Source organism: Sabethes cyaneus, chromosome 2 (genome assembly GCF_943734655.1).
Source record: "Sabethes cyaneus chromosome 2, idSabCyanKW18_F2, whole genome shotgun sequence".
Classification (NCBI taxonomy): Eukaryota; Metazoa; Arthropoda; class Insecta; order Diptera; family Culicidae; genus Sabethes; species Sabethes cyaneus.
This window is the reverse complement of record NC_071354.1, coordinates 38,628,786-38,652,470: the sequence shown is the minus strand read 5'-3', so window position 1 is coordinate 38,652,470 and position 23,685 is coordinate 38,628,786. Positions and strand designations below refer to the sequence as shown.

General features: G+C 39.6%; 1 protein-coding gene across 1 annotated transcript in view; it reads right to left on the bottom strand.

Moving 5' to 3' along the window:
* The window catches only part of LOC128735310 (neuroligin-4, X-linked-like), a 163,768-nt gene that overhangs the window by 111,922 nt on the left and 28,161 nt on the right, over nt 1-23,685 (bottom strand). Inside the window, exon 3 of the mRNA XM_053829799.1 lies at nt 23,288-23,429. Within this exon, the coding sequence (XP_053685774.1) occupies nt 23,288-23,429 (142 nt within the window). The remainder of the gene's footprint in view (nt 1-23,287; nt 23,430-23,685) is intronic.

The following is a 23,685-nucleotide window of genomic DNA, read 5'->3' as shown; positions in this document are numbered from 1 at the left end:
TGAGCAAAGCGCTAAGGAGTCTTAGGGCTCAATTGACAGAAATCCTGGGGAGCATAGTTTTGTAATTGAGCCTTTCAGCCTTGCTCAGAACAGAATCACGGACAGTCGTCCTGAATGAAGTTTTTGAAGCGCCGTTTTGAAGCTTTTTCCCGATTAAATGTCCAATTAATCTAATTTCCGAGAGATACGTTTTACGCCTATGACTTCATCAGCGTCTGTTTTCGAGCTCAACGAAAATCGAATAAATAATTTATTTTAACCCTAAATGTCGTAGTTTTCACGTTACGTAATGATTCTTTAGTTTGTAATTATTAATTTAATTATTTTTAGCTTGATAATTATTCTATTTCCACGGCACCAATTGGAGCATTTGTTTGACACATATAAAAAAATATGGTAGCCGCCCAAGTTTTCGTATATTTTTATGTAGTCGGCATTCAGCAGTTTACATCGACCGTTCTGTATATCTGTCACATTATTAAAAAATGGCGAAAATAACCACGGACCAAGGTTGCACCCTTAGGGAACTCCAGTTTCATTCACGTAAATATTAGACAGTGATGATCTGGATTTAACATGTAGCTTCCTGTTCTTCATACATTGCTCCAACTAACAACAAAACTGTTGAGAAACCCAAGCTCAAGCACTGGTAGCTGGTAGCACTGGTTATGCTACCAACTTTGGTGATGAGGTTGTCTTGCCTGTTTGAGAAATTTTTCTTCCAATAAAATTCATGAAGGCTTGGCTGGACAGTTGGACAAACAATAACTGAAATAATGAAGTAGCAATAATTTCTGTGTGCATTTCATAGCAAAACTTGAAACTCGGTTGCTCCAGATTTTCTGGAAAACAAACTTTACTTCGCAATACGCCACATCCAATTCAATGCACAGCAACACAGCTTGTTAGTCCTTTTCGGTGATGGTTACATTTGTCGCTTCCTTTCAGGAAGCTCATATCCCTAAATTCGTACTCAATAAGTATTCCAGTGTCATTTCGAGCGTGCCGTAATACTCAAGCGTATTTTATTTGAATGTTTGAAATTTTCGACCACCAACCACGGACGGACGGGAAGGTATAATATGTTTCGAGATTATAAACAAGCGGTTGAGCAACCAGATGGTGCGGCCGGTTGGCCAGCCGGCTCCAGTTCCGTACGTGCGTCCCGTGACGTTGGCAGTCATTGACGTTGGTTGTTAACGTAACACATTGCAATATGAAAATACCTGTAAGATATATGCACATCTGTACCGACACTAAACATCGACGCGGTTCGCACGAATGCGGGGGTGCGTGCGGCTTGTGCGGTTTCAGCTGGAAATAATATTTGCTCGCTGGCTGTCCAGGTAACAGAAACCATGTTTGGACACTCTACGGTTTGAAACTCGACCGAGTGGAACTGCTTTTGACGGTAATCGAATTTCGGAATGGAAAATTTAATCACATGCCTAGATGTGCACGGAAGATTTGCTAGTGCGGGATCGAGTAATTGATAGTGTATACTTCGGTTTGTGTTAGGCATTTGCAGAGGTGGTTTTGTTGGTTAGGCTATCTTGTCGTAATTAAGCCCTGAGATGAATGCGGCATTAATTCTGTTGTGTATGGGCAACCGATGTTGGCGATGTAGCGGACGATTATCGTATGGACATGAGAAGCGACGCCATTCTCATCGAATTACCGAACAATTTTACTTTGACACGATGCTATTTAAAACCCTTACGAGTATCAAGAGCAGCAAATGACATTTTTTCACCATACCAAAACAGCAGCCTTTACTCACAAGCTTCTGCCGAGACGAAAAATATTCCACTAATTGAATTTATGAGCCAATGATGCTTTCCCAAAACATGCGGCACCAATAAAAGTTCCAAGAAGCGAGCGACTCCTTTAAAAATGGATGAGATTTTTCATAAAACGCTTTCCACAAGTCATGCTTGGCTCGAAATTTATTTTCTAGCTGCTATGTCTTAATGTTTTCCCACGAACACTGTGCATTAGGTTGAGTCTGTTGACAGAATATCTCCTAAAAGGCGCTCCCCTACTGGTGTGTTTCAGCACGTATCCTGCATTGCTTCAGCGTTTTGTTTTGAACCAAAATTTGACCCACCCTACCGCATGTATTCCGACGTTGCCAGTAGATCGCCCATGTCAGCAAATCATATTAAAATTATAATGCTATGCACGACAACTTTTTCCGCTGTCAGCATTTTGCATTCGCGGTATGTCAGACGTTACATGTCCAATCAGCAGCGGAGAAGTACTAAGCGGCTTTCTCAGAGTCAGGGAAAGTCCCATATAATCCACCTAGCAGCAGCGGTGTGATGGCAAAACTGTTGCGTTTACAGAAAATTGACATCAATGTGTCAGCGACGAGACAAGAATAGAATACCGATTTAAAAGATTTGTGCTGTTTAAAGTCTTTTAGTGACAAAGTAACTAAAGTTTGAGTAAAGCCAAAGAAGAAGAAGCTGTTAAAGAGCATCTTCAGCTAGATTGCATCTTAATAACAAATCTGGAAATTTTCCAGTGGAGAAAAGTTAGCGAGAAATAATGAAACCACTTCGTCATTCGCAAGGTTACGACGAAGATGACGACGAGGACGACCGGCAAGAAATGAAGTAGCACTCTGCAATGCAAAATGCCGCGCCTATCAGAGTGAAATTATGATCGAAAAGATGACGATGTCAAAACGGATTTCTGCCTCTGGCCGAACATGTATTCGCGTTAGATATGTTTTCTTTTCAGTTGTGCACTGTTGCTCCGGTCTCGTTTGCTGTGTAATATGGAAAATCATCTCTTCCCCCTTAAAAGCGCCACGCAATTGTAAACAGAGTCGGTCTTAGAATGACAACATGTGATTCTTTATCATATTGAGTATTTTTCTTTTTTTATGTTTTGTTTGATTATGGTTCTGATTTAAGTCGTGACGCATTTGATCAGTTTGCCAGTGCAGACAATTGTAGCAAAATCAGTATGCGGATTCCGTTCCGGCGGAAGCCGGTATCTGCTTGAAACAAAATTGCTGGTATCGGAACTCGCTCGCTATTGAAGGAGTATTCTTTTGCTGTAAATGAAGTATCGTTAGCTGAAGATTTGCAGACTGTTTATTATTCTGTGGGGTAAATCTTGTTTATCGTTGCCATAGATTTCTTCTGCCAATAAATCTAACAAAATAACGATAATATCGTTTGGGTAATTGTTACTCTGACAAATGGAAGCAGATAGTGGACAACGTTAGTCTTGGGGGGAAGTCACTGATTGGGTAGTATATTTTTTGCAACGTGAAACTATCGCATCGCTGGTTGAGAAAAAGACAATCTGGGAAATATTATTTCGACTAAATTTCCATTTCAAAAAATATCAGTTAAGTTAAATAACCGTTTGGAATGAAAACTAAGAAATTCAAACACACCTTAAAATCAAGCCCCACATTGTTTAATTTTTAATCAAATCACGTGAGCACGTTGTGCTGCCGGTGCCTTCGTAGAATAAAGGTTCAAACCTCAAAAATTTCCTCCGGCGGCAGGGAAACGTTTAGCTTCCCGGAAAATTGAATTAGGATGGCATCACCAAGAGCCACCCGCAAAAAAAAGGCTGATACAATTAACTTGAAAGCTGCGAACATTTGAGATTAACGAAACATCTACGTCGTCGTTTAAGTGTCACCTACCATCGCACCGCATCAAACCGAGCGGATACGGTGGTGTCAAATGGGGACGCACCATCGTTTGTGTGTAAATCGAGGCAACCGGCCGCCACTTATCATCGCACGACAAATTGGATCGTTGGAATTAATTCGAACTTGACATTTGGTCTTCTTCGTTCGACCTTTCGCCATTCAGAGGACGGTACCTGCGTACCTACACATGCGATGATGGCAGCACTCAGCTCAGACACCGACGGACGACCTGTAATGCGACAATTTTGATAAGAGAATTCTGACGTTGATTTTCTTCGTTGTTGTGTCCTCCACGATCTTCTTACACCGCACCACACCGGACAGAATGCTTGTTTTACGAGCTTTTCATGGGGGTTATCGTGTGCCGAAGATGCTAACCGCAGGTGGTTGCTTGCATAAATTCGATCGAACTAGGCCATGAACGTCCGACCGACCGCGTCGCGACGGTGTGAACGGTGACTTCATTAGCGTTACTATAGCATCGCGAATAATTTTCACATTTGTTAGTCTGATGTGAATGATTTGTAGTTATTCCTTGAGTTAGTGAGCTTTTAGTGCTATAACGACACCAATTGTGTTTATTTCAACGAGTTGTCATCAAAGGTTTTGTTTAGTGATCCATAGCTACGCGTAGGTACGTACCACATTCCTGGTACCCCTAATATGACAAGGTTAGTATCATAATTCCCTCCTCAACGTTTCTGAAATCGTGACAATAGCGCCGCCGGTCGGCAGCAAGCAGAGAGCCACCAGGGGGATCCGTCGGATTGAATCTTTTAACTTTACGACACGGAATAAACACATAAATTTTACAACCTTTCTTTTCGGGTTAGATCAGACGTTACAGCCGAGACTTTCCCGGTGACTTTAATAGGTGCCGCTGGATTACGTTACGGTCAGCTTGGAAGTTTCAACCTTGCCATGTGAGACAGTAGATGGTAGCATGGCTTGAACAGATACTTGGATCGTTGTAAAATCGACTAAGCAGTTTTGTGGTTATATAGCAGAAAATCGTAAAAAATATTCTGCTCTTAAATGTCTGGGATTTATTCATCAAAAGAGTTATGTGGGATTTTATTGCAGCTGATGATTGGATAGATAACCCTCGGGAAGGACAGTTTGTTGTCTGGTTTAATAGTCATTCCAACAAAAACATTATCATTAAACTTGTGGAACAGATTTGCTGTTTTGTGTTTTTGTAAATGTGGTGAACAAGGCACCTCCAATGGTTCCAAAAAATGGGATGCTGGTTTGTTTTTGACACAGGACTACGTCTTATTGAGAAGTAGCGGTCACTGCAAAAAATCGTACAAGTAAACGTAATGAAAAATGATAGGTTTTTACAGGATCAGATCAGATCAGATAAAAATGATATTTTTACACAAATGGATCAGAAAATCTTCTAGGCATTGACTCTGATAAAGAAAATTTATATTTTGGTGTACGCTATGGAGAAATTGCAAAGAATCCAGCAATGTATAAGTTAAATTTTTTTTGGTGATTAATTACAAAGGCATTTTAGATTTGTCTGCGTGCGTAACATGTATCAAAGTTGATTAGTGCTCACTCATTTTCATAAGATACGTGTATTAATCGATTGAAAATTTTTCATAACAAACCTTTAACCAGTTGAAAAGTATTGGGCATAGAAACTTCCGCTCTGTGGTTGTTTGGAACAAGTATTGCTAGTTTGGCTGACCGATATTTTTAATTCCACAACAGAAGCAGTGCGGTTGTTCAACCGTACATGTCGAGCAAACTGGCTCAGGATACAAATTCCGGTACTACCACTAAGCATTCCAAAATAGGTCAGTCCTTATTAGGGCTACCAAAACCAGTAAGGCTATTATAAACTATTTTTACAACCCCCACCCTTTCCTTATAAATTGGCATTAAACCATGGGCAAAATTGATTTTACACTCCCAGTATAAAACAGAAGCAGAAGTCTATAAATATAGTGCAATATAATTAATTAACAAGCATTGTTCAATCTATCAAATGAAAATAATTTTGATCAATTTTGCCATACCTAGGTGCCACATTCCAATTTCGAAACTTGGCTTTATGTTTTTATACAGACTTTAAAGCCAGCTGAACAGGACAATTGCGGGGTGTGCAAGGCATTGTCTCTTACTCTTACAGCCTGTCCCAGTCAAAATTCGAACTTGTGACGTCTGGTGTGTTGGACCGGTGTCGTACCGCAAGAACAACTGGAAGGTCGTTATCCTTCTCCAGCATCTGTCCATGAAAGCAGAAGCTTTAACTAATATGGTGAAAGCTCTGTGCTTTATGACAAGCTTGAGACGTTTCTCAAAAGAATCACACACGGCACGCACCTGGTCCATGGGCATATCGTGCCAGATCTTGGAAATGAGTTTCTTAAATTGATCCATAGTGATCACTTTATGTTCGCTCTACTTGGCCAGCATGTACGACCATATATAAAAGTCCAGGGGATTAACCCTCTAACGGGCAACACCGTAAAAGCGATGCGATCAAGCTAATGACTATTCTATCATGAAAGTACACAGAATAAAACTTTAAGTTCTGATTTTCATGCAAAAATAATTATCTGGAGCGCCAGGTAAGAAAAAGTCAAATTTCTCGTTTTCTTTTTCCATGTCTAACGCTCTGTCCAGATAGTTATTCAATTCAGATATATTACAAAATTAAAATAATGCATGAAATTTACTCATAGAAACTCATTTTTTTGGTCGATCATTTTGGTCTAGATGTCCTTTTCCTTCAAAAGTAAAAAAGGGAATATTCGCGCATTAATTATTTTCGGAATTTTTCGGCATTTTTGTTATTGAAAGATGATAACTTTTGAATGCATGGTATGATTATGATATTGGTATCAAAATATCAAGAAATCTGTTATGAACACATTTTGCATATTGCCAAATAAAAACAAATTTCGCATGCGGCTCTGGAGCTCCAAAAGCCAAGGCCGTCTATAGACGGTCCAACTCGTTAGAGGGTTAAGCTCCGGGGAGCTGGGAGGCCACAAAGTTTTGTCGAGAAAATCAGTCAAATTCTCTCGACACCACGCTTGGACGATATTCGTGGTGTGGGCCGGTGCGACGTAATGATCTTTTCCGTAGAGGCCACGAAGTGCCGGGGTCACAACCTTCTCCAGAACCTCGGTCTAATAGTACGCGGCGTTGATTTTCACGTTTTTCTCGATAAACACCAGTGGAAGCTTCCCAGCTAGCACCAACTCGTATATCAATGTACGAAAACTATCGTAAATATCTCCTAACAAACTCGAAATCGTAACTAAAGCTAGATAAAGTGGAATCAAGTTGATTTTCTATCGTATATAATGATAATGACTGACATACATACGATTTTCAGCACAAAATCGTAGAGTAGTACGGAGCGACTCGCGCTTAATCGGATATTATCGTATATAAATACCTATATAGTCGTAACGCTCAAAATTATTCGTAATCACGTATATCGCCTCCAAAATAGAACGGATATGCCAATTTTGCGCATGAAATACGATTTATTTAGCATGTATATCTGTACGTAATGCTGATTTTTGCCTTTCTTATACATATGAAAATGCTAGCTGGGTTCCCACGCTTGGATACGGCCCCCCAAACCATCACCGACGCGGCGCTCTGGAACCGCGGGATGTTTATGTGGGACAAGGGAAGCTGGCCGGGACGTCGGCACCCACAGCCGATCATTTTGGACATTGTGCGGCTGTTGCAAGATGAAGAGTTTCGCATCAGAAAACACGAACTCCTGACCAGTATGCCGCGAAAGTATCAGTTTTGCTTTGTCCAGTCTCTTCTTCGTTGTAGCCTCCGTCACCCCGTGAACCTTGCGTTTCTGGTACGGCTTGCACCCCAGGTCCTTTGCCATGATGGTGTGGGCAGTCCCGATCGACACATCCAGGTCAACAGCGGTCTTCCGGATCGAGCGATTCATTTTCGACAAAACCGCTCCCTCACCGCCTTGATGGCTGCTGCCGTCCTCACCGAACGCGGCCGCCCGGATCTAGCACGGTCCTTGGCCGAGCCCGTCTCCCTGTACCGAAGGAGTGTGTTATAGATGGAATTCCGCTGCAGCCCGACGGATTTCAACCGCCGAAATATGCCGCCGGGTCGCTCACCTCTCGCAAATAACTTTACTACGACGTTGCGGTATGCGGTATTCCTTCATCGCGCGCGGTAAACAAATGAGTGGGTCAGAAGGAAAGGGGTGTAAGTGACAAAAAGTAAATTTCGAGAAAATCAGATCCAAAGTTAACATCGTCTAAATAATTCATCAGATTGTATAATAGAAAACTAATGACGCATTATGGTTGTGTTAGCTTTACTTTATTAAATTCTATTGAAATCTTGGAAAACCACTTTGATTTTCGGGACTTAGGGGAATTGTGTATAACGTGCCCCCCCTGGCCAATGTGCCCCCCCCTTCGTTTTTCGCTAAACAAGCGAAATCAAAATGCAAAACCACCCAGAAACCATAGTATTTGATGGAACTAGCCTACTATGTAAGTATGACAGTTGTCACATGCTGTAAAAACAAAACAAAAATAAATTTGTTTTTGAGCAGCTTCCGATGTAACTTTTGGTCTCGTTTCCATAAGCTATTTTCTTGTCAAAATCTGTAAATAACCGGTTGTTGCGATTCGATTGCATAAAGTGAACTTCAAAAAGACATCCCTGCCAAAAATAATGGTATGAAATGCTTGATTTGCTTTAGCATTTAATATTTTTCAAATAAGTAAAAGCAGGCCAATATGCCCCACTTGCGGTGGTGCAATTTGCCCCCCTTGCAAATGTGGCTATAAACATAGGTAAACAGATCCAAGTTGAAGCCAATTGCCATTATTTAATTCAATTAGTATTGTAGAGCAACCGTGGTGGGAATAATTTATTACCAACGTCCAAATTCTAGGTAATTCAACTACCCGGTACAAAACGCCACAGCTGCAGTATAATATGCCCCATGCAGAAAAGAAAAAGTGAACCAGAAGGCCGAAACTCGGTTTATTTCACATAAAATAACGATATTTTGCAAAACAAAGGAAATAGTTTTACTTTCTACAAAATAGAGTTGGTCTATCACTGGTAGAAATACTCAAATTACCGCATTGGGCATATTGTACCGCAGGTGGGGCATTTTACCCCGCGCAGACGAGAAACACAACATTTAGGTGCATTTATTAAATAATTCCTAGCATGTTTATTCCACAATACTAAATGAAATAAACAATTGCAATTGGTTGTCAGCTTAAGTACCAACATATACACGTAGTTGTAACGTTAATTTGGGGAAGTATAACGGAGATATATTCATTTATTCTTAGGGGGGGCACATTATACACATTTCCCCTATAAGATAGTTTTGAAAATGTTATTTGCACTTACACCCCTTTCCTTCTCAGATATGCACTTGCACCCCTTTCATTCCAAGCGTTTATAGGGAATTACTACTTGGAGTGAAAAGGGTGCAAGTGCAAATCTTGGAATCATATTACAATCGTCTTCATTGAAAGGTATGTTAGCGGGCAGGCAGCAGTAGTTCAGGATTTTCTCGCTATGTGGCGCTAGTGCAGATGTAATATTCTTGTATAGGCTGTATCTTACGCTACTGATTATTTTGAAAATTGCAGTCTTCGGGAAGGTTGTTCAAATGATTGTCATCTCGAAAATGACATTGAAAATAATTCAGAATATTCTCAACGTGCAGCGCTAGTGTATATGCGACCTCGTTTTATTTGCTATAGCTTATAATCCATGTAGCCTAAGGTATTACTTTCTTAGGGAAAGTTGTTTGAGTAATAGCAGCCTTGCAGATGGTATAGAAAATAGTGAAGAATTGCCTCACTACGTGGCGCTACCGTATACTTAATATTAAAGTATACGCTGTAACTTACGCTTCTGATTACCTTGAAAGTAGTGGTCTTCGAGAAGTTTATACAAGTGATTGTCACCTTCAAAAAGGTTATGAAAAATAGTTCAGAATTTTGTCATCGGTGGGGCTAGCGTATATGCGTATACGTTATATATCATGATATGAGTAACTAAAAATATTACTTTCTTCGGGAAAACGGTTTTTGGTAATAGCAGCCTTGCTGATAGTAGGGAAAATAGTACAGAAGCGTCTCACTGCGTGGCGACAGCGTACATGTAATGTACTTGTGTGGGCTGTATCTTGCGCTACTCACAGCTTATGATCTTAGTAATCTAAGAAATCGCTTTTTTCGAAAATGGAAACATCGTAAGACATCGATTTTCCTAGAATTCTAATTGTATGTAACCCTGATTTGCCTGATTAAAAAATCTCAGTGTTTGTTTAAAAATCTCAGTGTTTGTTTTTCGAAAATACACTTAATTTCCTTCAACTTTTCCGTTGTCGTCATTTTTAACAAGTAAGTAGTTTTCAAGATATTTTCAAGTATTTTCAAGAAATTCTGATTAATAAATACGCCTTTTTGAAAAGTTACTCCTGACGAAAATAATTATGTTTCGTGGAAAATTAATCCTTGCGTAGCGTCCAACATATCAGCAAAATTTCATCCCAATAAAAAATATTCGAGACAAACCGTTTTGTTAGTTGAGCTGGCATTGCTCATATAGTGCACTTACACCCCTTTCCTTCCAAGTGAAAACCAACTTTTATTTTGCTGGTTTTTTAATGATTCTAAAAAAAGTCATTAAATGGTAAAATTTTGACGTGAATTTTCTAGCATGCATAAAACCATGCTCAAAGTATCATTTCCTACCATTATCTCGATGTTTTCAATTTCGTCACTTACACCCCTTTCCTTCTCACCCCCTCAAATAACAAATGACATGAAGTCGACACCTTGCGCGTCGGTTAGCCTATATATAAGGCTAAAGTTGACACCAATACCAATACAATGCACATGATGCACACTTACACAACGATGAAAAGTTGTATTCGAACTTATTGAACACCCTGTTCACTTCGATTGCATATTCCCGTGATAGCTCCAGGTTGAAGGAAATGTATTGTTTTTGGTTCTACGACTGACATCTGAGGCAATACCAGAAAGCAATGACTGCGTTATTATGATATCCCTTAACTTCCAGCAGCCGTCCCGGTCCTGCGTGTGGATGTGCGGAGCGTGTTACTAAAGTTTTTGTAATATTTTTTTATGGTTTGTGAACCACCCTAATGCACTATGATTCAAGTTTTCTATGCTTTCATTGCCAAATACAAAATTTGCCATCTCAAAAACAAAAACCACAATGAAACAAGTAAAAAACGAAGCTATTTTTTTAAAATTTTGTGAACCACCCTAATGAGCAATTATTTTTTTCGATTTTTGATCCCAAATTTGAAATCAGTCTTAATCATCTTAATTGTCCCGAGGTAGTGGTTCGAGTCACCGTTAGCGCTTCATTAATGTCGATAATCTCTGAGAAGTGCCAACAGTCGATCTGTGATTCTGTCTGATTTGCTGACCTCCAGGTGTACTTGTGTAGAACTCTGTGCCGAAAGAAGCTACTACATACGGTCATATTCTTGAAGGTGGCAGAGTCGACAAGTTTTAGACCCATTTGTCAGCGGGTGTGCGCTGAACCCTCCAATCACCGGTTTGTGTTCCTCCTCCAGGTCGACCTGAGCATTGAAATCCTCGATGATGAGCTTGATATGTTTTAGGCAGCGGTCGTTTTCACGCTTCAACGGCGCGTAGAATTTATCTCTGTGAGGTAAGGGCTGTGCACGTTGATGATGCTTATGTTAAAGCACCGGCTCTTGATTCTCAACTTGCATATTCGAGGTTCGAGGATCGATTGGTCACAAACCAATCACTCGTTTCTGTATCTCTTTGAGAGCTGTACCCAGCTCGTGTGTGTTGCCGCAGCTCCGAAAAATGGTACAGGAATACCTCAATATAAGACAATTTACAATTTCTAAAAGTTGTCTTATATCGGAATTTGCTTTTTTCAAAAGAAAAATAAGATATGATGGTAAGTAAGATGGCATCGGAGTGAAGCTTATTAAAATGGAACCAGAAAAGCTGGCTGTTTGTATGCACCAATTAATTGTTAGAATCATTTTGCACCGACTATCACAAATTGCGAACAGATTTGTGGGAGCTTATCAAGCCGGCTTTGTTGAAAGACGGTCTACAACGGATCAAATATTTACATTGCGGTAGATCCTCAAAATGGGCCGTGAATACAGAGTTTCCACGTACCATTTGTTCGATGACTTCAAAGCCGCATATGATTCCATCGATCGGAAAGAGCTATGAAAAATAATGCACTAGAGCTGCTTCCCCTGGAAGCTTGTCAAACTGATTCAATCTACGATGGATGGTACACCGTGCTGTATTCGAATTTCGGGTGGATTGTATTTCAGTCGAATCAAAGAGAATTTCTTCAAGGTGTTGGTCTCTCATGTGGTGTTGCAGGTGCAGGTCATGCAGGTCATGCAGGTGTTGGTCTTCAAGGTGTTATGAACTCAGAGGTTATCAACACGCGGGGCACAATGTTCAACGGCTTTGCCGATAACATGGATATTATCAGCAGAACATCTGAGGCGGTAGCTGAACAGTATACCAGACTAAAGCGTGAAGCAGAACAGATTGGGCTAAAGATAAGTACGTCTAAAGCAAGGTATATGCTGGCCAGCGAAACCATCGCCCGTTGGGCAGTAGTGTGACGATCGTCGGGAAAAAGTTTGATGTAGTAGACGAATTTGTCTACCTTGGCTCACTGGTAACTCCGGTAACTGGTAATTCCGCTCTTTAGATCGATTGTTCTCTACGGACATGAAACATGGACAATATTCGGAGTTTTCGAAAGGCGAGTGCACAGCCTCAGTATTCTCCTTGTACGGCTTGAAAAACGGTAAGTTTCTTCTTCATTCTGTAAGCGGTTACACGCGTATCCACCACACCGTAGACTGAAAGTGAAGATCGGCTCCGAGTTCTCCGACGCATTCTGAAACATCTTCGGCGTATCACAGGGGAGCAACCTTAGACCTCTGCGTTTTTCTCCTTTTGTAATTGTACTGTTAGCTCTCCTGCCACGTGGCCGTCAGCCTTTTTATAATTTTATGATTTTGTAAAGTAATTAAAGCAGACTTCGACTGCATACTAATAATAAATTATTAAAAAAAATAATCCTCCATCTTGTAGCTGAATGCGATTTTTACGGTGGAAGGAGAAGGTGGAGTACTTCGAGATACTGACAGTAAGCATATTACTCGAGCACCAATCATCAAATCTGCCTACTAGCCGTTGCAGATCAATATGGAAATATGCCTATAAAGCAAGTTTTTAGTCCGCCATTCATATTTGCATTATCGACAGGTCAGAAGCTCTTGATGTTGTTGCTGTCTCCACTTTCCATCGCTCATTAAGAATTTTGGTCTTAAATGCCATCATAGGAGTGTAATAAAACCCAAATTGTTACTTGGGTAGTCCAATTTTGACAGCAGTGGTAACGCTCAAGAAGATGGCAATTCGGTAGTGGACGTCTAACTTGTATCAAGCGTTACGATTCAACTGCGGAATGGCACCGGTAATGTTGGTGCTATTGCTATCGCTCGCATCTAACCAAGTTGAGTGATTAGGGACTTGTTCAGGAAGCCCAGTTATTGTAATTCTCGGTCCGTCTTTGCTGACGGAAATCGCTATTATCATCGATAAACGGTTATTTTAGGGCTACCAAACTATCTTAGATGAGTTAGCAAGACATTCCAAATCATCCAACAACCAGAAAAACGTAGTCCACAATCCGTCTGATTTTTTTCCCTTTTTCCGTCAATTTTTTGAACATTTTATTTGACATTTCGACGCATCGATGCTCTCGAAGTTTACTTGATGCTCATAAAAATCTGACTTGCCACCCTAATTATTATCATTATTTCTTTCTAAATAATAATAATTTGGAATTTTAATCCTAATAAAACTGAAAAAATGGCACTATTTTACTTACACGTAACCCAAACAACGCTCATGGATATAAAGTGATGCCTAGCAGGGCCCGACAATGTTCCTTTTAATTGCAAACCATTACTCAGCAATGAAGCTTTGGTTTCAACCTTTGGTGTGAAGCGGCTCCGCTTCGCTTCAAGACTGGCTTCAATCAGCGCGGGTGAAGCGTGTTTTATTTCATCATGACGATCGCTTTTAATATTTCATTCGTACTTTTGTATCAAATATATAGTAGAGTGCTACAAACTTTGGATTCAAAAGCGCAAATGAATTGAAATTGAGTAACATTTTCTACAATGTTTCGCATGTCGTAAATAATTTAGTCAGCATCGAATAATCGTGCCTGGCTTTCAATCGTCGTTGCACGAAGCAATTGCAACGTTCTGTTCAACAAATAAAATTGCTTCATCAATTTATATATTTTGACGACGTCGGGACTTGATAGCATGAGCATGAGATTGAATAGACTATTAAATTAACGATCGTAGAGCGTCGAAAATATGCTAATAATATTCATTCAGCGATAGTTTATGCTTTTATGCGGTATGCAGAATATTATCGAATTTATTATCTTGGCAAACATAATCGAAGTTTACGGGCTTGCTTTTGTGGCGAATGCTAAACTCGAGTACTTGCTGGTAATTACGTTCAATCCATTGTTTGCGCAGTACCGTGCAACATGTTCTAAATCGAATTGCGATTTCAAACAATCATCGATAGGCTTAACAAGGAAAAAGATTTTCATATCGGCTGCGTAATGTAGAATAATCGCATATTGGAAAGCATCAGGCAATTTGTTTATTAGAGTAACGAACAACAATGGTCCTAAGTGACTGCCTTGTATTACTCCTGAATACCACAGTAAACAACGCAGTATGATGAAAATGATTTCAATTAAAATATGATTTATTCAGTCAGTTTCGTATTAAAAAATGTTTTCAATTTAATTTCAAAAGCTATAGTACTATTTTTTGACTACGTTAATGTCAGCTAATATTGCATGAAAAAAAAAAAGCCATTGTGTGGTGAGGTCAGCAACGTTTGTTTAAACCCACTCAGAGCCGACAGTTAAATGAAATGACAAGTGCATATAATCATTGCGAATTCCACACCTTGTTACATATTTATGCGGCGCGCGCGTTTTCTCTGAATTGCGATAGCAGTATTCCATTCGATCGACCGACGATAAAACGGACTCTTTCCAATACGGATAGGCGCCCGAAAGCTAATAATTGATTAATTAAAAACAGTCTATAATTGCACATTGTCCATCCCGCGGATGTTATAAATATCATTGCTAATTACGGAGACGAATGACATTACAGGCAAAGTGCATCCGCACTCGCTTGCAGCAGCAAAACACAGCGAAGCATGATGCTGGCGATGATGCTTTCGTTCCGCTGCAAAGTTCCGGTGCGATGATTTCTATCGGGATTGTCATTATTGCTCCGACGGGAGCGATAAGTTTTACGACATAATATTAGTTTGTTTATATTTTAGTTGACGGAATCTACATGGCAGTGCACAGATAAGCTTCCCCTGCGATTCGTGGCATCATCCGGAAGCTTTTGTACGGGGGGTGTTGTTATTTGGAAACTATATGACATATTTCCAACTATTTGTTTTGCTCGAACAAGTGGTCGATAGAGTGCGATCGTATTGACAATATTAGCAGATTTGATCTCGGTGGCATAGAATACGTTGTTTTTGTTTATTTTCTTGTGTTGATGAACAGACATTATCTGCAGAAATCATAAAAACAATCTTTTCAATCTAAATTCAACCTCATTTCAAGGTTACATTGAAGATATAACATTCTTACAACATATTTACTTTTGATTCAAACATTCTTCCTTCCTATTTGGGTCATATTATGTTTCCCAATGCAAATATGAAAAACATCAATAAAGTCCAACAATCAACCCGGAATGTTCAATCCTATTTATATCCACAGCCAAAACCGTGGGGGGGGGGATGGGGGTGACCCGAAAGCCGGCAGCATGACTGACAGAACATAGCGTCTATTTAGGGAGAGATTATAAAAGCGAAATTCAACATGCTATAACAATCCCATCCCGGTCCTAGCCCCGGTCGTTTCCCGCCGTTGATTTCTCCTGCTTCTCTCGCAATTGACCATCAGCTAGATTGCCATTTTCAATATTCAATGCCCCAACAATATTTTCCCAGCTTTCAATGTTTGTTTTTCCAAGCCGCACACATACACACACACACTTATACTGCAACACGCTTCGTTGTCAGTCGATCGGGCGGCAGCAATGGAAAACAGCAAAATATTATCCCGACAAAAGCATAGCATCGAAGCTGGACCCCGGAATGGAGGGGAGACCATCTCTGTGCCCTCTCTGTGTCGATGGCAGGGTGCCCACGAGATGCTGCCGTAGATTGTAAGGATGGAAAACGATGGAGGTTACTGTTTTTATTAGCTTGTATGTTTGCATTCTATACAATCGCCATAAAGCGGGTCAACAACCGTCTCCGGCGATTTCGGAGGTAAGCTTTTCTGGACGGGTGGCCCGGGCGATGATTGTGTTGATGCGATCCCGATTTTTTTTGCCTCTTTTCAAAACACTCTTCAATCCGACACGGGATGCCGTCCGCGCGCGGGGCGGATTCTGTATCGATGTTGAATGAAGGCAATGAAAGTAGTGACCGAATAAAATTGGGTTATTTTTTTCTGTGTTGATCTTTCAATTATAAGCGGAACGCTACCCGGCAGGTATCAAAAAGTGAAGTGAAAACGTTAAAAAAATTTCAAAAAAACTTAACAGTTTTCAACCGAGTTGCGTCTTGCTCCAGACAACCGGCGGCTATTGTGTATTTTTATTCCACATAAAAACTTTCCCAAAATTGCCGGACCCAGCGGATGCCACGAAAACCATAAAAATATAAAATTTACGATAATATCACCCACAAAGAAAACGTCATAACCGTGTGCCGGAAATGCTGAACGAATTTCAAAGAAAATATATTTTTGAGACACACGATAAAAACTTCGCATGAAATGTACTTTACTATCGAAAATGCTAGGTGGGACTGATGATGCTAGCTCTCTCCTACATGCCACTGCACCATAGAGCCCTCGAAACTCGAAAAGTTTCCGACGAGCGCCATTCTTCAACAGATTACCGTACAGCTCAATCCTTTGACAGCATGTTGAGCCGGTTTGATTAGATCCCCATCCTAAAAGTGTGTGTGTGTGATTGTGTGCGTGCGTGTCTGTGCTTGTGTGGCACAGCACATAAACCGGTCTATTGAGGGGACTCCGAAGTTAGCTCTAATCTTTTTATTCGCATAATAAAATTAGGATCAACCGGCTTTCGACGGCATGTTGGAACGGTAGTGTTGTGCGAATGTGAAGAGTAAAGGACCAGATAGTCGGATAGCGGTCTGTGAATGAGAGCGTTATTGGCAAAGAACACGGTTTCTGGTAATGGCTGGTGGTGAGTGATTTACTTTATCAAAGGCGAACAAACACGAATTAGAATTTGGAGCAAACGTTTCAGTATCTGTACGATTCATCGACATCATAGGCAATAGCGTGACCAGACTTAAATTGAAGGTGGGGCTCCCGATCTTTCAGAAGAACGTAGAGTGGTGAATCTATCACAAAAATACTGACCGATTAAGTGGGAAACTCTGGAGCTTCCGGTGCAATTGATTTAAAATCAAAATTGAAATTGAACTAGCAATTAAACTTGGAACTGGACCAGATTATAGAGTTGCAATTGGACTTAAAATTTAAAGTAATTCGGGCTGGTAGTTTTGCTTGGAATTAGACATGAAATCGGACCTAAAACAGAATTTAAAATTTTGATTAGAAATTGGAATAAAAGTAGACTTGAAATTGGATTTGAAATCAGAGTTTAAATTTGACTTAAAATTGAACCTGAAATTAGAATTAAATTAAATTGGAAATTAAATCAAATTTAGTTTGGATTGATTTGAATTTGAAAGCAGGATTGACATTTTTCGTTTTTTTGAAGCGAACCAACCGCCGGGTGAAACTATATAAATGAATCTATACCTATAAAAAAGGATTTCTGTCTGTCTGTCTGTCCGTATGTTCCTTATAGAATCGAAAACTACTGAACCGATCGGCGTGAAAATTTGCATGTGGAGGTTTTTGGGGCCAGGAAAGGTTTTAGAGATGGTTAGAGACCCCTCCCCCCACTAAGAGGGGGGGGGGGGGGGGCTCCCATACAAATGAAACACATATTTCTACATAACTCGAGAACTAATCAAGCAAATAGAACAAAATTTGGCATGTGAAAGTTTTCGAGGGCAAGAATATTTTCTATAGTGAATTAGGACCCCTCCCCACTTTAAAAGGGGGGCTCCTATACAAACGAAATACAAATTTCCTCATAACTCGAGAACTAATCAAGCAAATGGAACCAAATTTGGCATGTTGGTGTTTTTGGAGACAAAAATTTTTTCTATGATGAATTGGGACCCCTCCCCACATTAGTAAGGGGGGCTCCTATACAAATGAAATACAAATTTCCTCATAACTCGAGAACTAATCAAGCAAATGGAACCAAATTTGGCATGTTGGTGTTTTTGGAGACAAATTTTTTTTCTATGATGAATTGGGACCCCTACCCACTTTAGGAGGGGGGCTCCTATGCAAATGAAATACAAATTTCCTCATAACTCGGGAACTAATCAAGTAAATGGAACCAAATTTGGCATGTGAAAGTTTTCGAGGGCAAGAATATTTTCTATGGCGAATTAAGACCCCTCCCCACTTTAAGAGGGGGGGCTCCTATACAAAGCAAGCAAGCCTGGGTGCTAATTCCGTTATCGAAATTTGACCTTCTGTTTTTTTTTATACGACAGACTTCGCAACCAGCTGTTGGAATACAGGACAGTGCGGGGTCAGTGCTACGATCCTATTGACTCTAACAGCCTCTCCCAGCCGAGATTCGAACATACGACGACTGGATTATTAGACCAGCGTCTTACCTCGAGGCCAACTGGGAGGCTGGGGGGCTCCTATACAAACGAAATACAAATTTCCTCGTAACTCGAGAACTAATCAAGCAAATGGAACCAAATTTGGCATGTTGGTGTTTTTGGAGACAAAATTTTTTTCTGTGATGAATTGGGACCCCTCCCACTTTAGGAGGGGGGGGGCTCCTCTACAAATGAAATACAAATTTCTTTATAACTCGAGAACTAATCTTGAATTTGTTTTATGATAGTTAGAGACCTCTCACCCCTGTGGTAGGGGGATATGGACTCTCGTACAAATAAAACAGAATTTTTTGTGAAACTCAAAAACTAGTCAAACTCGAGAAATTCGAGACTCTTCCATAAAACATTAGTCAATAACAAGACCACAAAAGCTATCTATAGTAACACTAGATCATTCAGGACGAGACGGCCGCGAGTGTTGCCGGTGACCCGCCGTCGGAAGCGCCGCCCACTAGGGGGAGGCAACTCCCCGCAGAAATCACTACTGTCTAGGTTTATTTGTTTTCCTAGGTCTACCTGGGTGTCCTGGAACGAGCGACAGCAAGTAAGAAGAGGATCGCGAAATGGTACTTTCCACAAAAAAGTTTTCCGTGAAATGGTACATTCCGCTTAAGGTTTTTCGCAAAATGATATTCGGCGAAATGTTGTACAACCATGGCGAATATTACTGTCCGCTTTCTGGCTATGCAATGAGGGGACAAGGGAGTTGTTTTCTACTATACTGTGACGAAAAATTGTAAATTTGTATATTAAATTTGTATTAAAATTAAAATTGTATGTATTTAGACTGCATAGGTGTTGCAAATTGGCATCTAAAATTGTATTCAAATTTTTCGTGTCGGTAATTAGCTGTAAATTAGCATTGTCAGCACTATAAAAAGGTTATCAGTAAAGTAGCTGTATATTTTGCCAAAATAGCATTTAAGTAGCATTTAAGGCGACTGAAATGCTTATTGGCCTACATTTGAATAGCATTGGTGATGCTTATTGGTAACCTGGGATGCTTTCATAGTTACGTAACTGCCAAAATGAATCATCTAAGGTTGAACTCCTCAGAAACTTGCAAAACTAGAGATTGTGACAAAGATCACCCGAGATTCATGATTTATGTACAACACAGGTTATTTTGTGACAATACGAAGTTTGTCGGGTCAGCTAGTAAGTAAATAAAGGAATAAAGAAGTTTTTCTTTTTACCAGTCCCGTTTTTTTTCTCATTCATCTTTTAGTTTTCGCTCTCGCTTTTCTTCCATTTTCCTCTTTTTCTCTCGTTTTCTTTTTGTTTTGTGCCGTGTTTCCTGTTTCATTGTTCCGTTGCTTTTACTCGTTTCTCGGTCTCCGTCTTTCCGTTTTCCAATCCTCTTCTCCCTTGTTTCGTTTTTTATATCTTTTCTTATCCTTCTCGTTTTTCGTCTTCGTCTTTCCCATCGGTAATCTATTTTTTTTTCGCCTGACGACTTTTTCTCTTTCGTTTCATCATTTTATTTAGTCCATTCTCCTGTTTCTCTGTCTCTTCTTTTTAGGTCGTTTTTCCTCTACCCCAGTCTCAGTTTTTTGTAATTTTCTATCCCATTTCAACTTTTTTCTTTTTTTCGGTCTCGAATTTCGTTTCTTCGTTTTTCCGTTGTACGTTTTTATGTGTTAAGTTCTTCCCGCTATTATGTCTTGTTTTACCACCTTTTCTGTCACATTCTGTTTCTCTTTTTCGAACGCTTTTTGCCATACGTTTTCTTGTTATTCTTTTTCCCTCCCATTTTTCGTCTTTACTTTTTTCAGTCTGTTATTTCTTTTTCCGCTGTTCCTTTTTTCTTTCCCTGTCTCTTTATTCGGCCTTCCTAAAAATCCTGGCTCTTCTTTCTGTTTTTTATGCCTTTTTTCTTCCGTTTTTCTCGTTTCGATATTTCCTCTTGCTCAGTCGCATTTTTTATAATTTTCTGACCCGTTTTGCCACTTTTTGTCCAATTTATCATATTTTGCTTTGTTTTCTTTATGGGTTTGCTTGTTTTTTCTCGATTTTCTTCTCTTCTTTTTCGTTCTCCGTCTTCTTCGTCTCCTAGTTTTTGCCTCGTTTCCTCTCTTTTACGCTCTCGTTTTCAACTTTTCGACTTTTTCCTGGTTTTATTTCGTTTACTTTTATTTTTCTTTACCAGTTGTTATTCTATCTCGCGGTTTTACCTTTTCTATCCTGTTTGTCCATCTTTTGTTGGGTTTTCCACCGTGCACTCTTCCGTTGTTTTTTCCTTCTGTCATAGGTTTTGCTACTTTTTCTAGTACTTTTTGTCCATTTTCGCATCCCATACCAGTCTTTCTCCTTTTATGTCGTATTTTGCCTGTTTTTGTCTTATTCCGCGTTTCTTCTAATAGCCTTTTTATCTGTCTTCTTCTAATCTTCTGTTCAAGAGAAACTAAACTCTTGTTTTCCGTTCCGTTTTCATTTTCCTACCTTATTTTTTAACCTTTTCTTTTCCGTTTCCCACCCTTTATATCTCGATTTTTTCTTTTTCTATCACGCCTTCCCTGTCTTATTTCCTTTCCTTTTTTCTCTCCTATTTCCTTTCTACCCGCTATTTTCTCTTTCTCTTTTTTCACAGTACCGTTTGTCGCCCTTTTCAGCCTGAACTTTGCTATTGGTTTTCTCTGTTTTGTTCCAATTTTCGTTTTTTTTGCTTTCGTTTTTTACTGATTTACTTTCGTTTTTTCATTTTCATGCCCGTTTTTCCTCTTTTATAGTCTCCTTTTTTGCTTTCTATTCCATTACCATTTTTTGTATTCATCTGCTTCTTCTTCTCATCACATCATCCTTTTCTGTCACGTTCTGTTTTTCATTTTATCCCATTTGTCTTCCGTTTTCTGTTCTTCTCTTTTACTATGCTTGTTTCTCAATTTCCCTACTCTCGAAATTCCTTTTCTGTTCCGCTTTTTCTATCCCATTTCTCCTCTTTATTAGTTTTATTTTTTCTTCTCTTCTCGTCAGTTAGTCCTTATTTTCTATTTAATTTTCTTCGTTTTCTCTATTCTTTTCCCTGTTTTTGTGCTTTCTCTTCCGTTTTTCCACTTTCCTCGTCTCCTCATTTCTTTTTTTCTCTCGTTTTTTACTTATCCACTTTTTTCCCTTTTTATGTCATATTCTCTTCTATTTCGTTGCGATTGTTCTCTTCAAACCAATTATTCTTCTTCTTTTTCTCTCCCGCGTTTTTTTTTCTAAATTGCTTTTTCGTTTGTGAGGTGCTCTTTCTGTATTTTTCTCTACTCTAGGATATAAATTGCACTTAAAATTGTCTTTGGAATTGGACTTGTAACTATCTAGATTTAAAATTGGACCTAACATTAGTGTTGAAATTGAGCTAGTAATTAGAATTGAATTTAGATTTGAATTTAAGTTTAAATTAGGCTTAAAGTAAAACTTAAAACTTAATTTATAAGACCATTGCGAATTATTTTTAAAATAGAAATTTAAATAGAAAGCAAGAAGAGATTTAGTTTTCACGTTAAAACTTTAAGTAAAAATGCTAAAAACGCAGTTTTTTTTGCTCGATTAAAATAATATCTTTGTTTTTTTTGCACTCCCCCCTCCAACTGAAGGGGGTTGGCCATCACCGGAAGGACAAAAACTTTTTTTAATACTTGTAATGCCCTAACTGGACTTGGAAGTGGAACTGTTTTTACGCATCTGCAACTATTTTCACAATAATTTCAACGTAAAGATCGAGGCAGTTTAAATTAAAAACCACGAACTTCTGTATAACAGAACTTATTATCTTTGTATTAAATTTTGAAAAGATGCCCCATACCCCAGCCTTGGCACGCTAGTGATCATAGGCTGATTACTATCTTCTTTCAGAATTGTAAACGTCAAAACCAGAATTGCTTGTACCAACTAGGCTAACTTCTGGTACGTTAGAAACCTTTTCATCAGTTTTGATTAGTTCTAATTGATTTTCACATCATTTTCAATCATTCCGTCCATCACAAAATGGTGGCAAATTCTGTGCTTGAAAATTCCTTCCGTGCTTCGGTAATAATTCATTATCATACGCCGAACTGCCCCGATCCGTTTTCACCGGAGCTGGGCAACCTTTCCCCGAAAACCGCCAGTCATTAGTTCGGTTGGTTAATGGCCCAGTAAATTTGGGGATTCATATCTCTGCGAAACTCTCTGCGAAAACGACCTCTGCTTCGACCGCTTGTTCATATTTGTTAGCTTCAACCCTTGGCCACAGCTAGCAGTCGTGCTAATCCTTGGATTTGTTCATTCTTCGCAGGTAAAGAACAAGAACAAGCTGCCGAACTCGAGGAAGGAAAGAATTTTTCACAGAATTTACGCAAAGCCGTTAATGGGATGAAAAGGGTAGCTTTAAAAAGTACTACCGCATGACTTTAAATGTTTGCAAAGAAAGCTCTCACTGATTCACTGGAGCTTTTATTACGTCGCAAATATAAATGTTAAACAATTTATCGTGTTGGTTTAATGGCTGACTCATAAAACAGTGTGAATCGAGAATCAAGTATGATTCGATAATTAATTTGTGCTATAGAATGGGCGCAAATAGACCAACAGAAGGGGAGAGCGCTCAGTTATTTGTTACCGATGTTCACACTGCTGGAATCGCGTGATAGCTAATCGTCCACAGCGACTGAACAAAAATTTAATTACAGCAAACAGTTCTTACCGCTTCCGGGGACGTAAATGTTGAGTGTCAGGCAATCCTCGCTTTGATTTGCCAGTAGCGGCTGCAACCGTTTCAGATGCTGATAGCGGCCTTTCGGCATCGAAAGGAGTGCTGCTGTGCGGTTGCTTATATCTGGAAAGTTCTGGAAAGAAAAAAAAATAACAAACGAGTTTTAATATTGGTTTATAAAATAACTGAAATTGATTCTGCAAAAAGTTATCAGCAAAACATCATTGTGGTTCCAGCCACAAAGTGGCTCTCGAGATAAATGACAAAATGCGCAAAGTAATAATAAATCTGCCAGTCCACCGGTACGACCGGCATGCACCGCACAATGGACCAATCGGGATCCAACTAACCAGCTTATCATTCCTCTTCATCATCGTTCATCGCTTCAA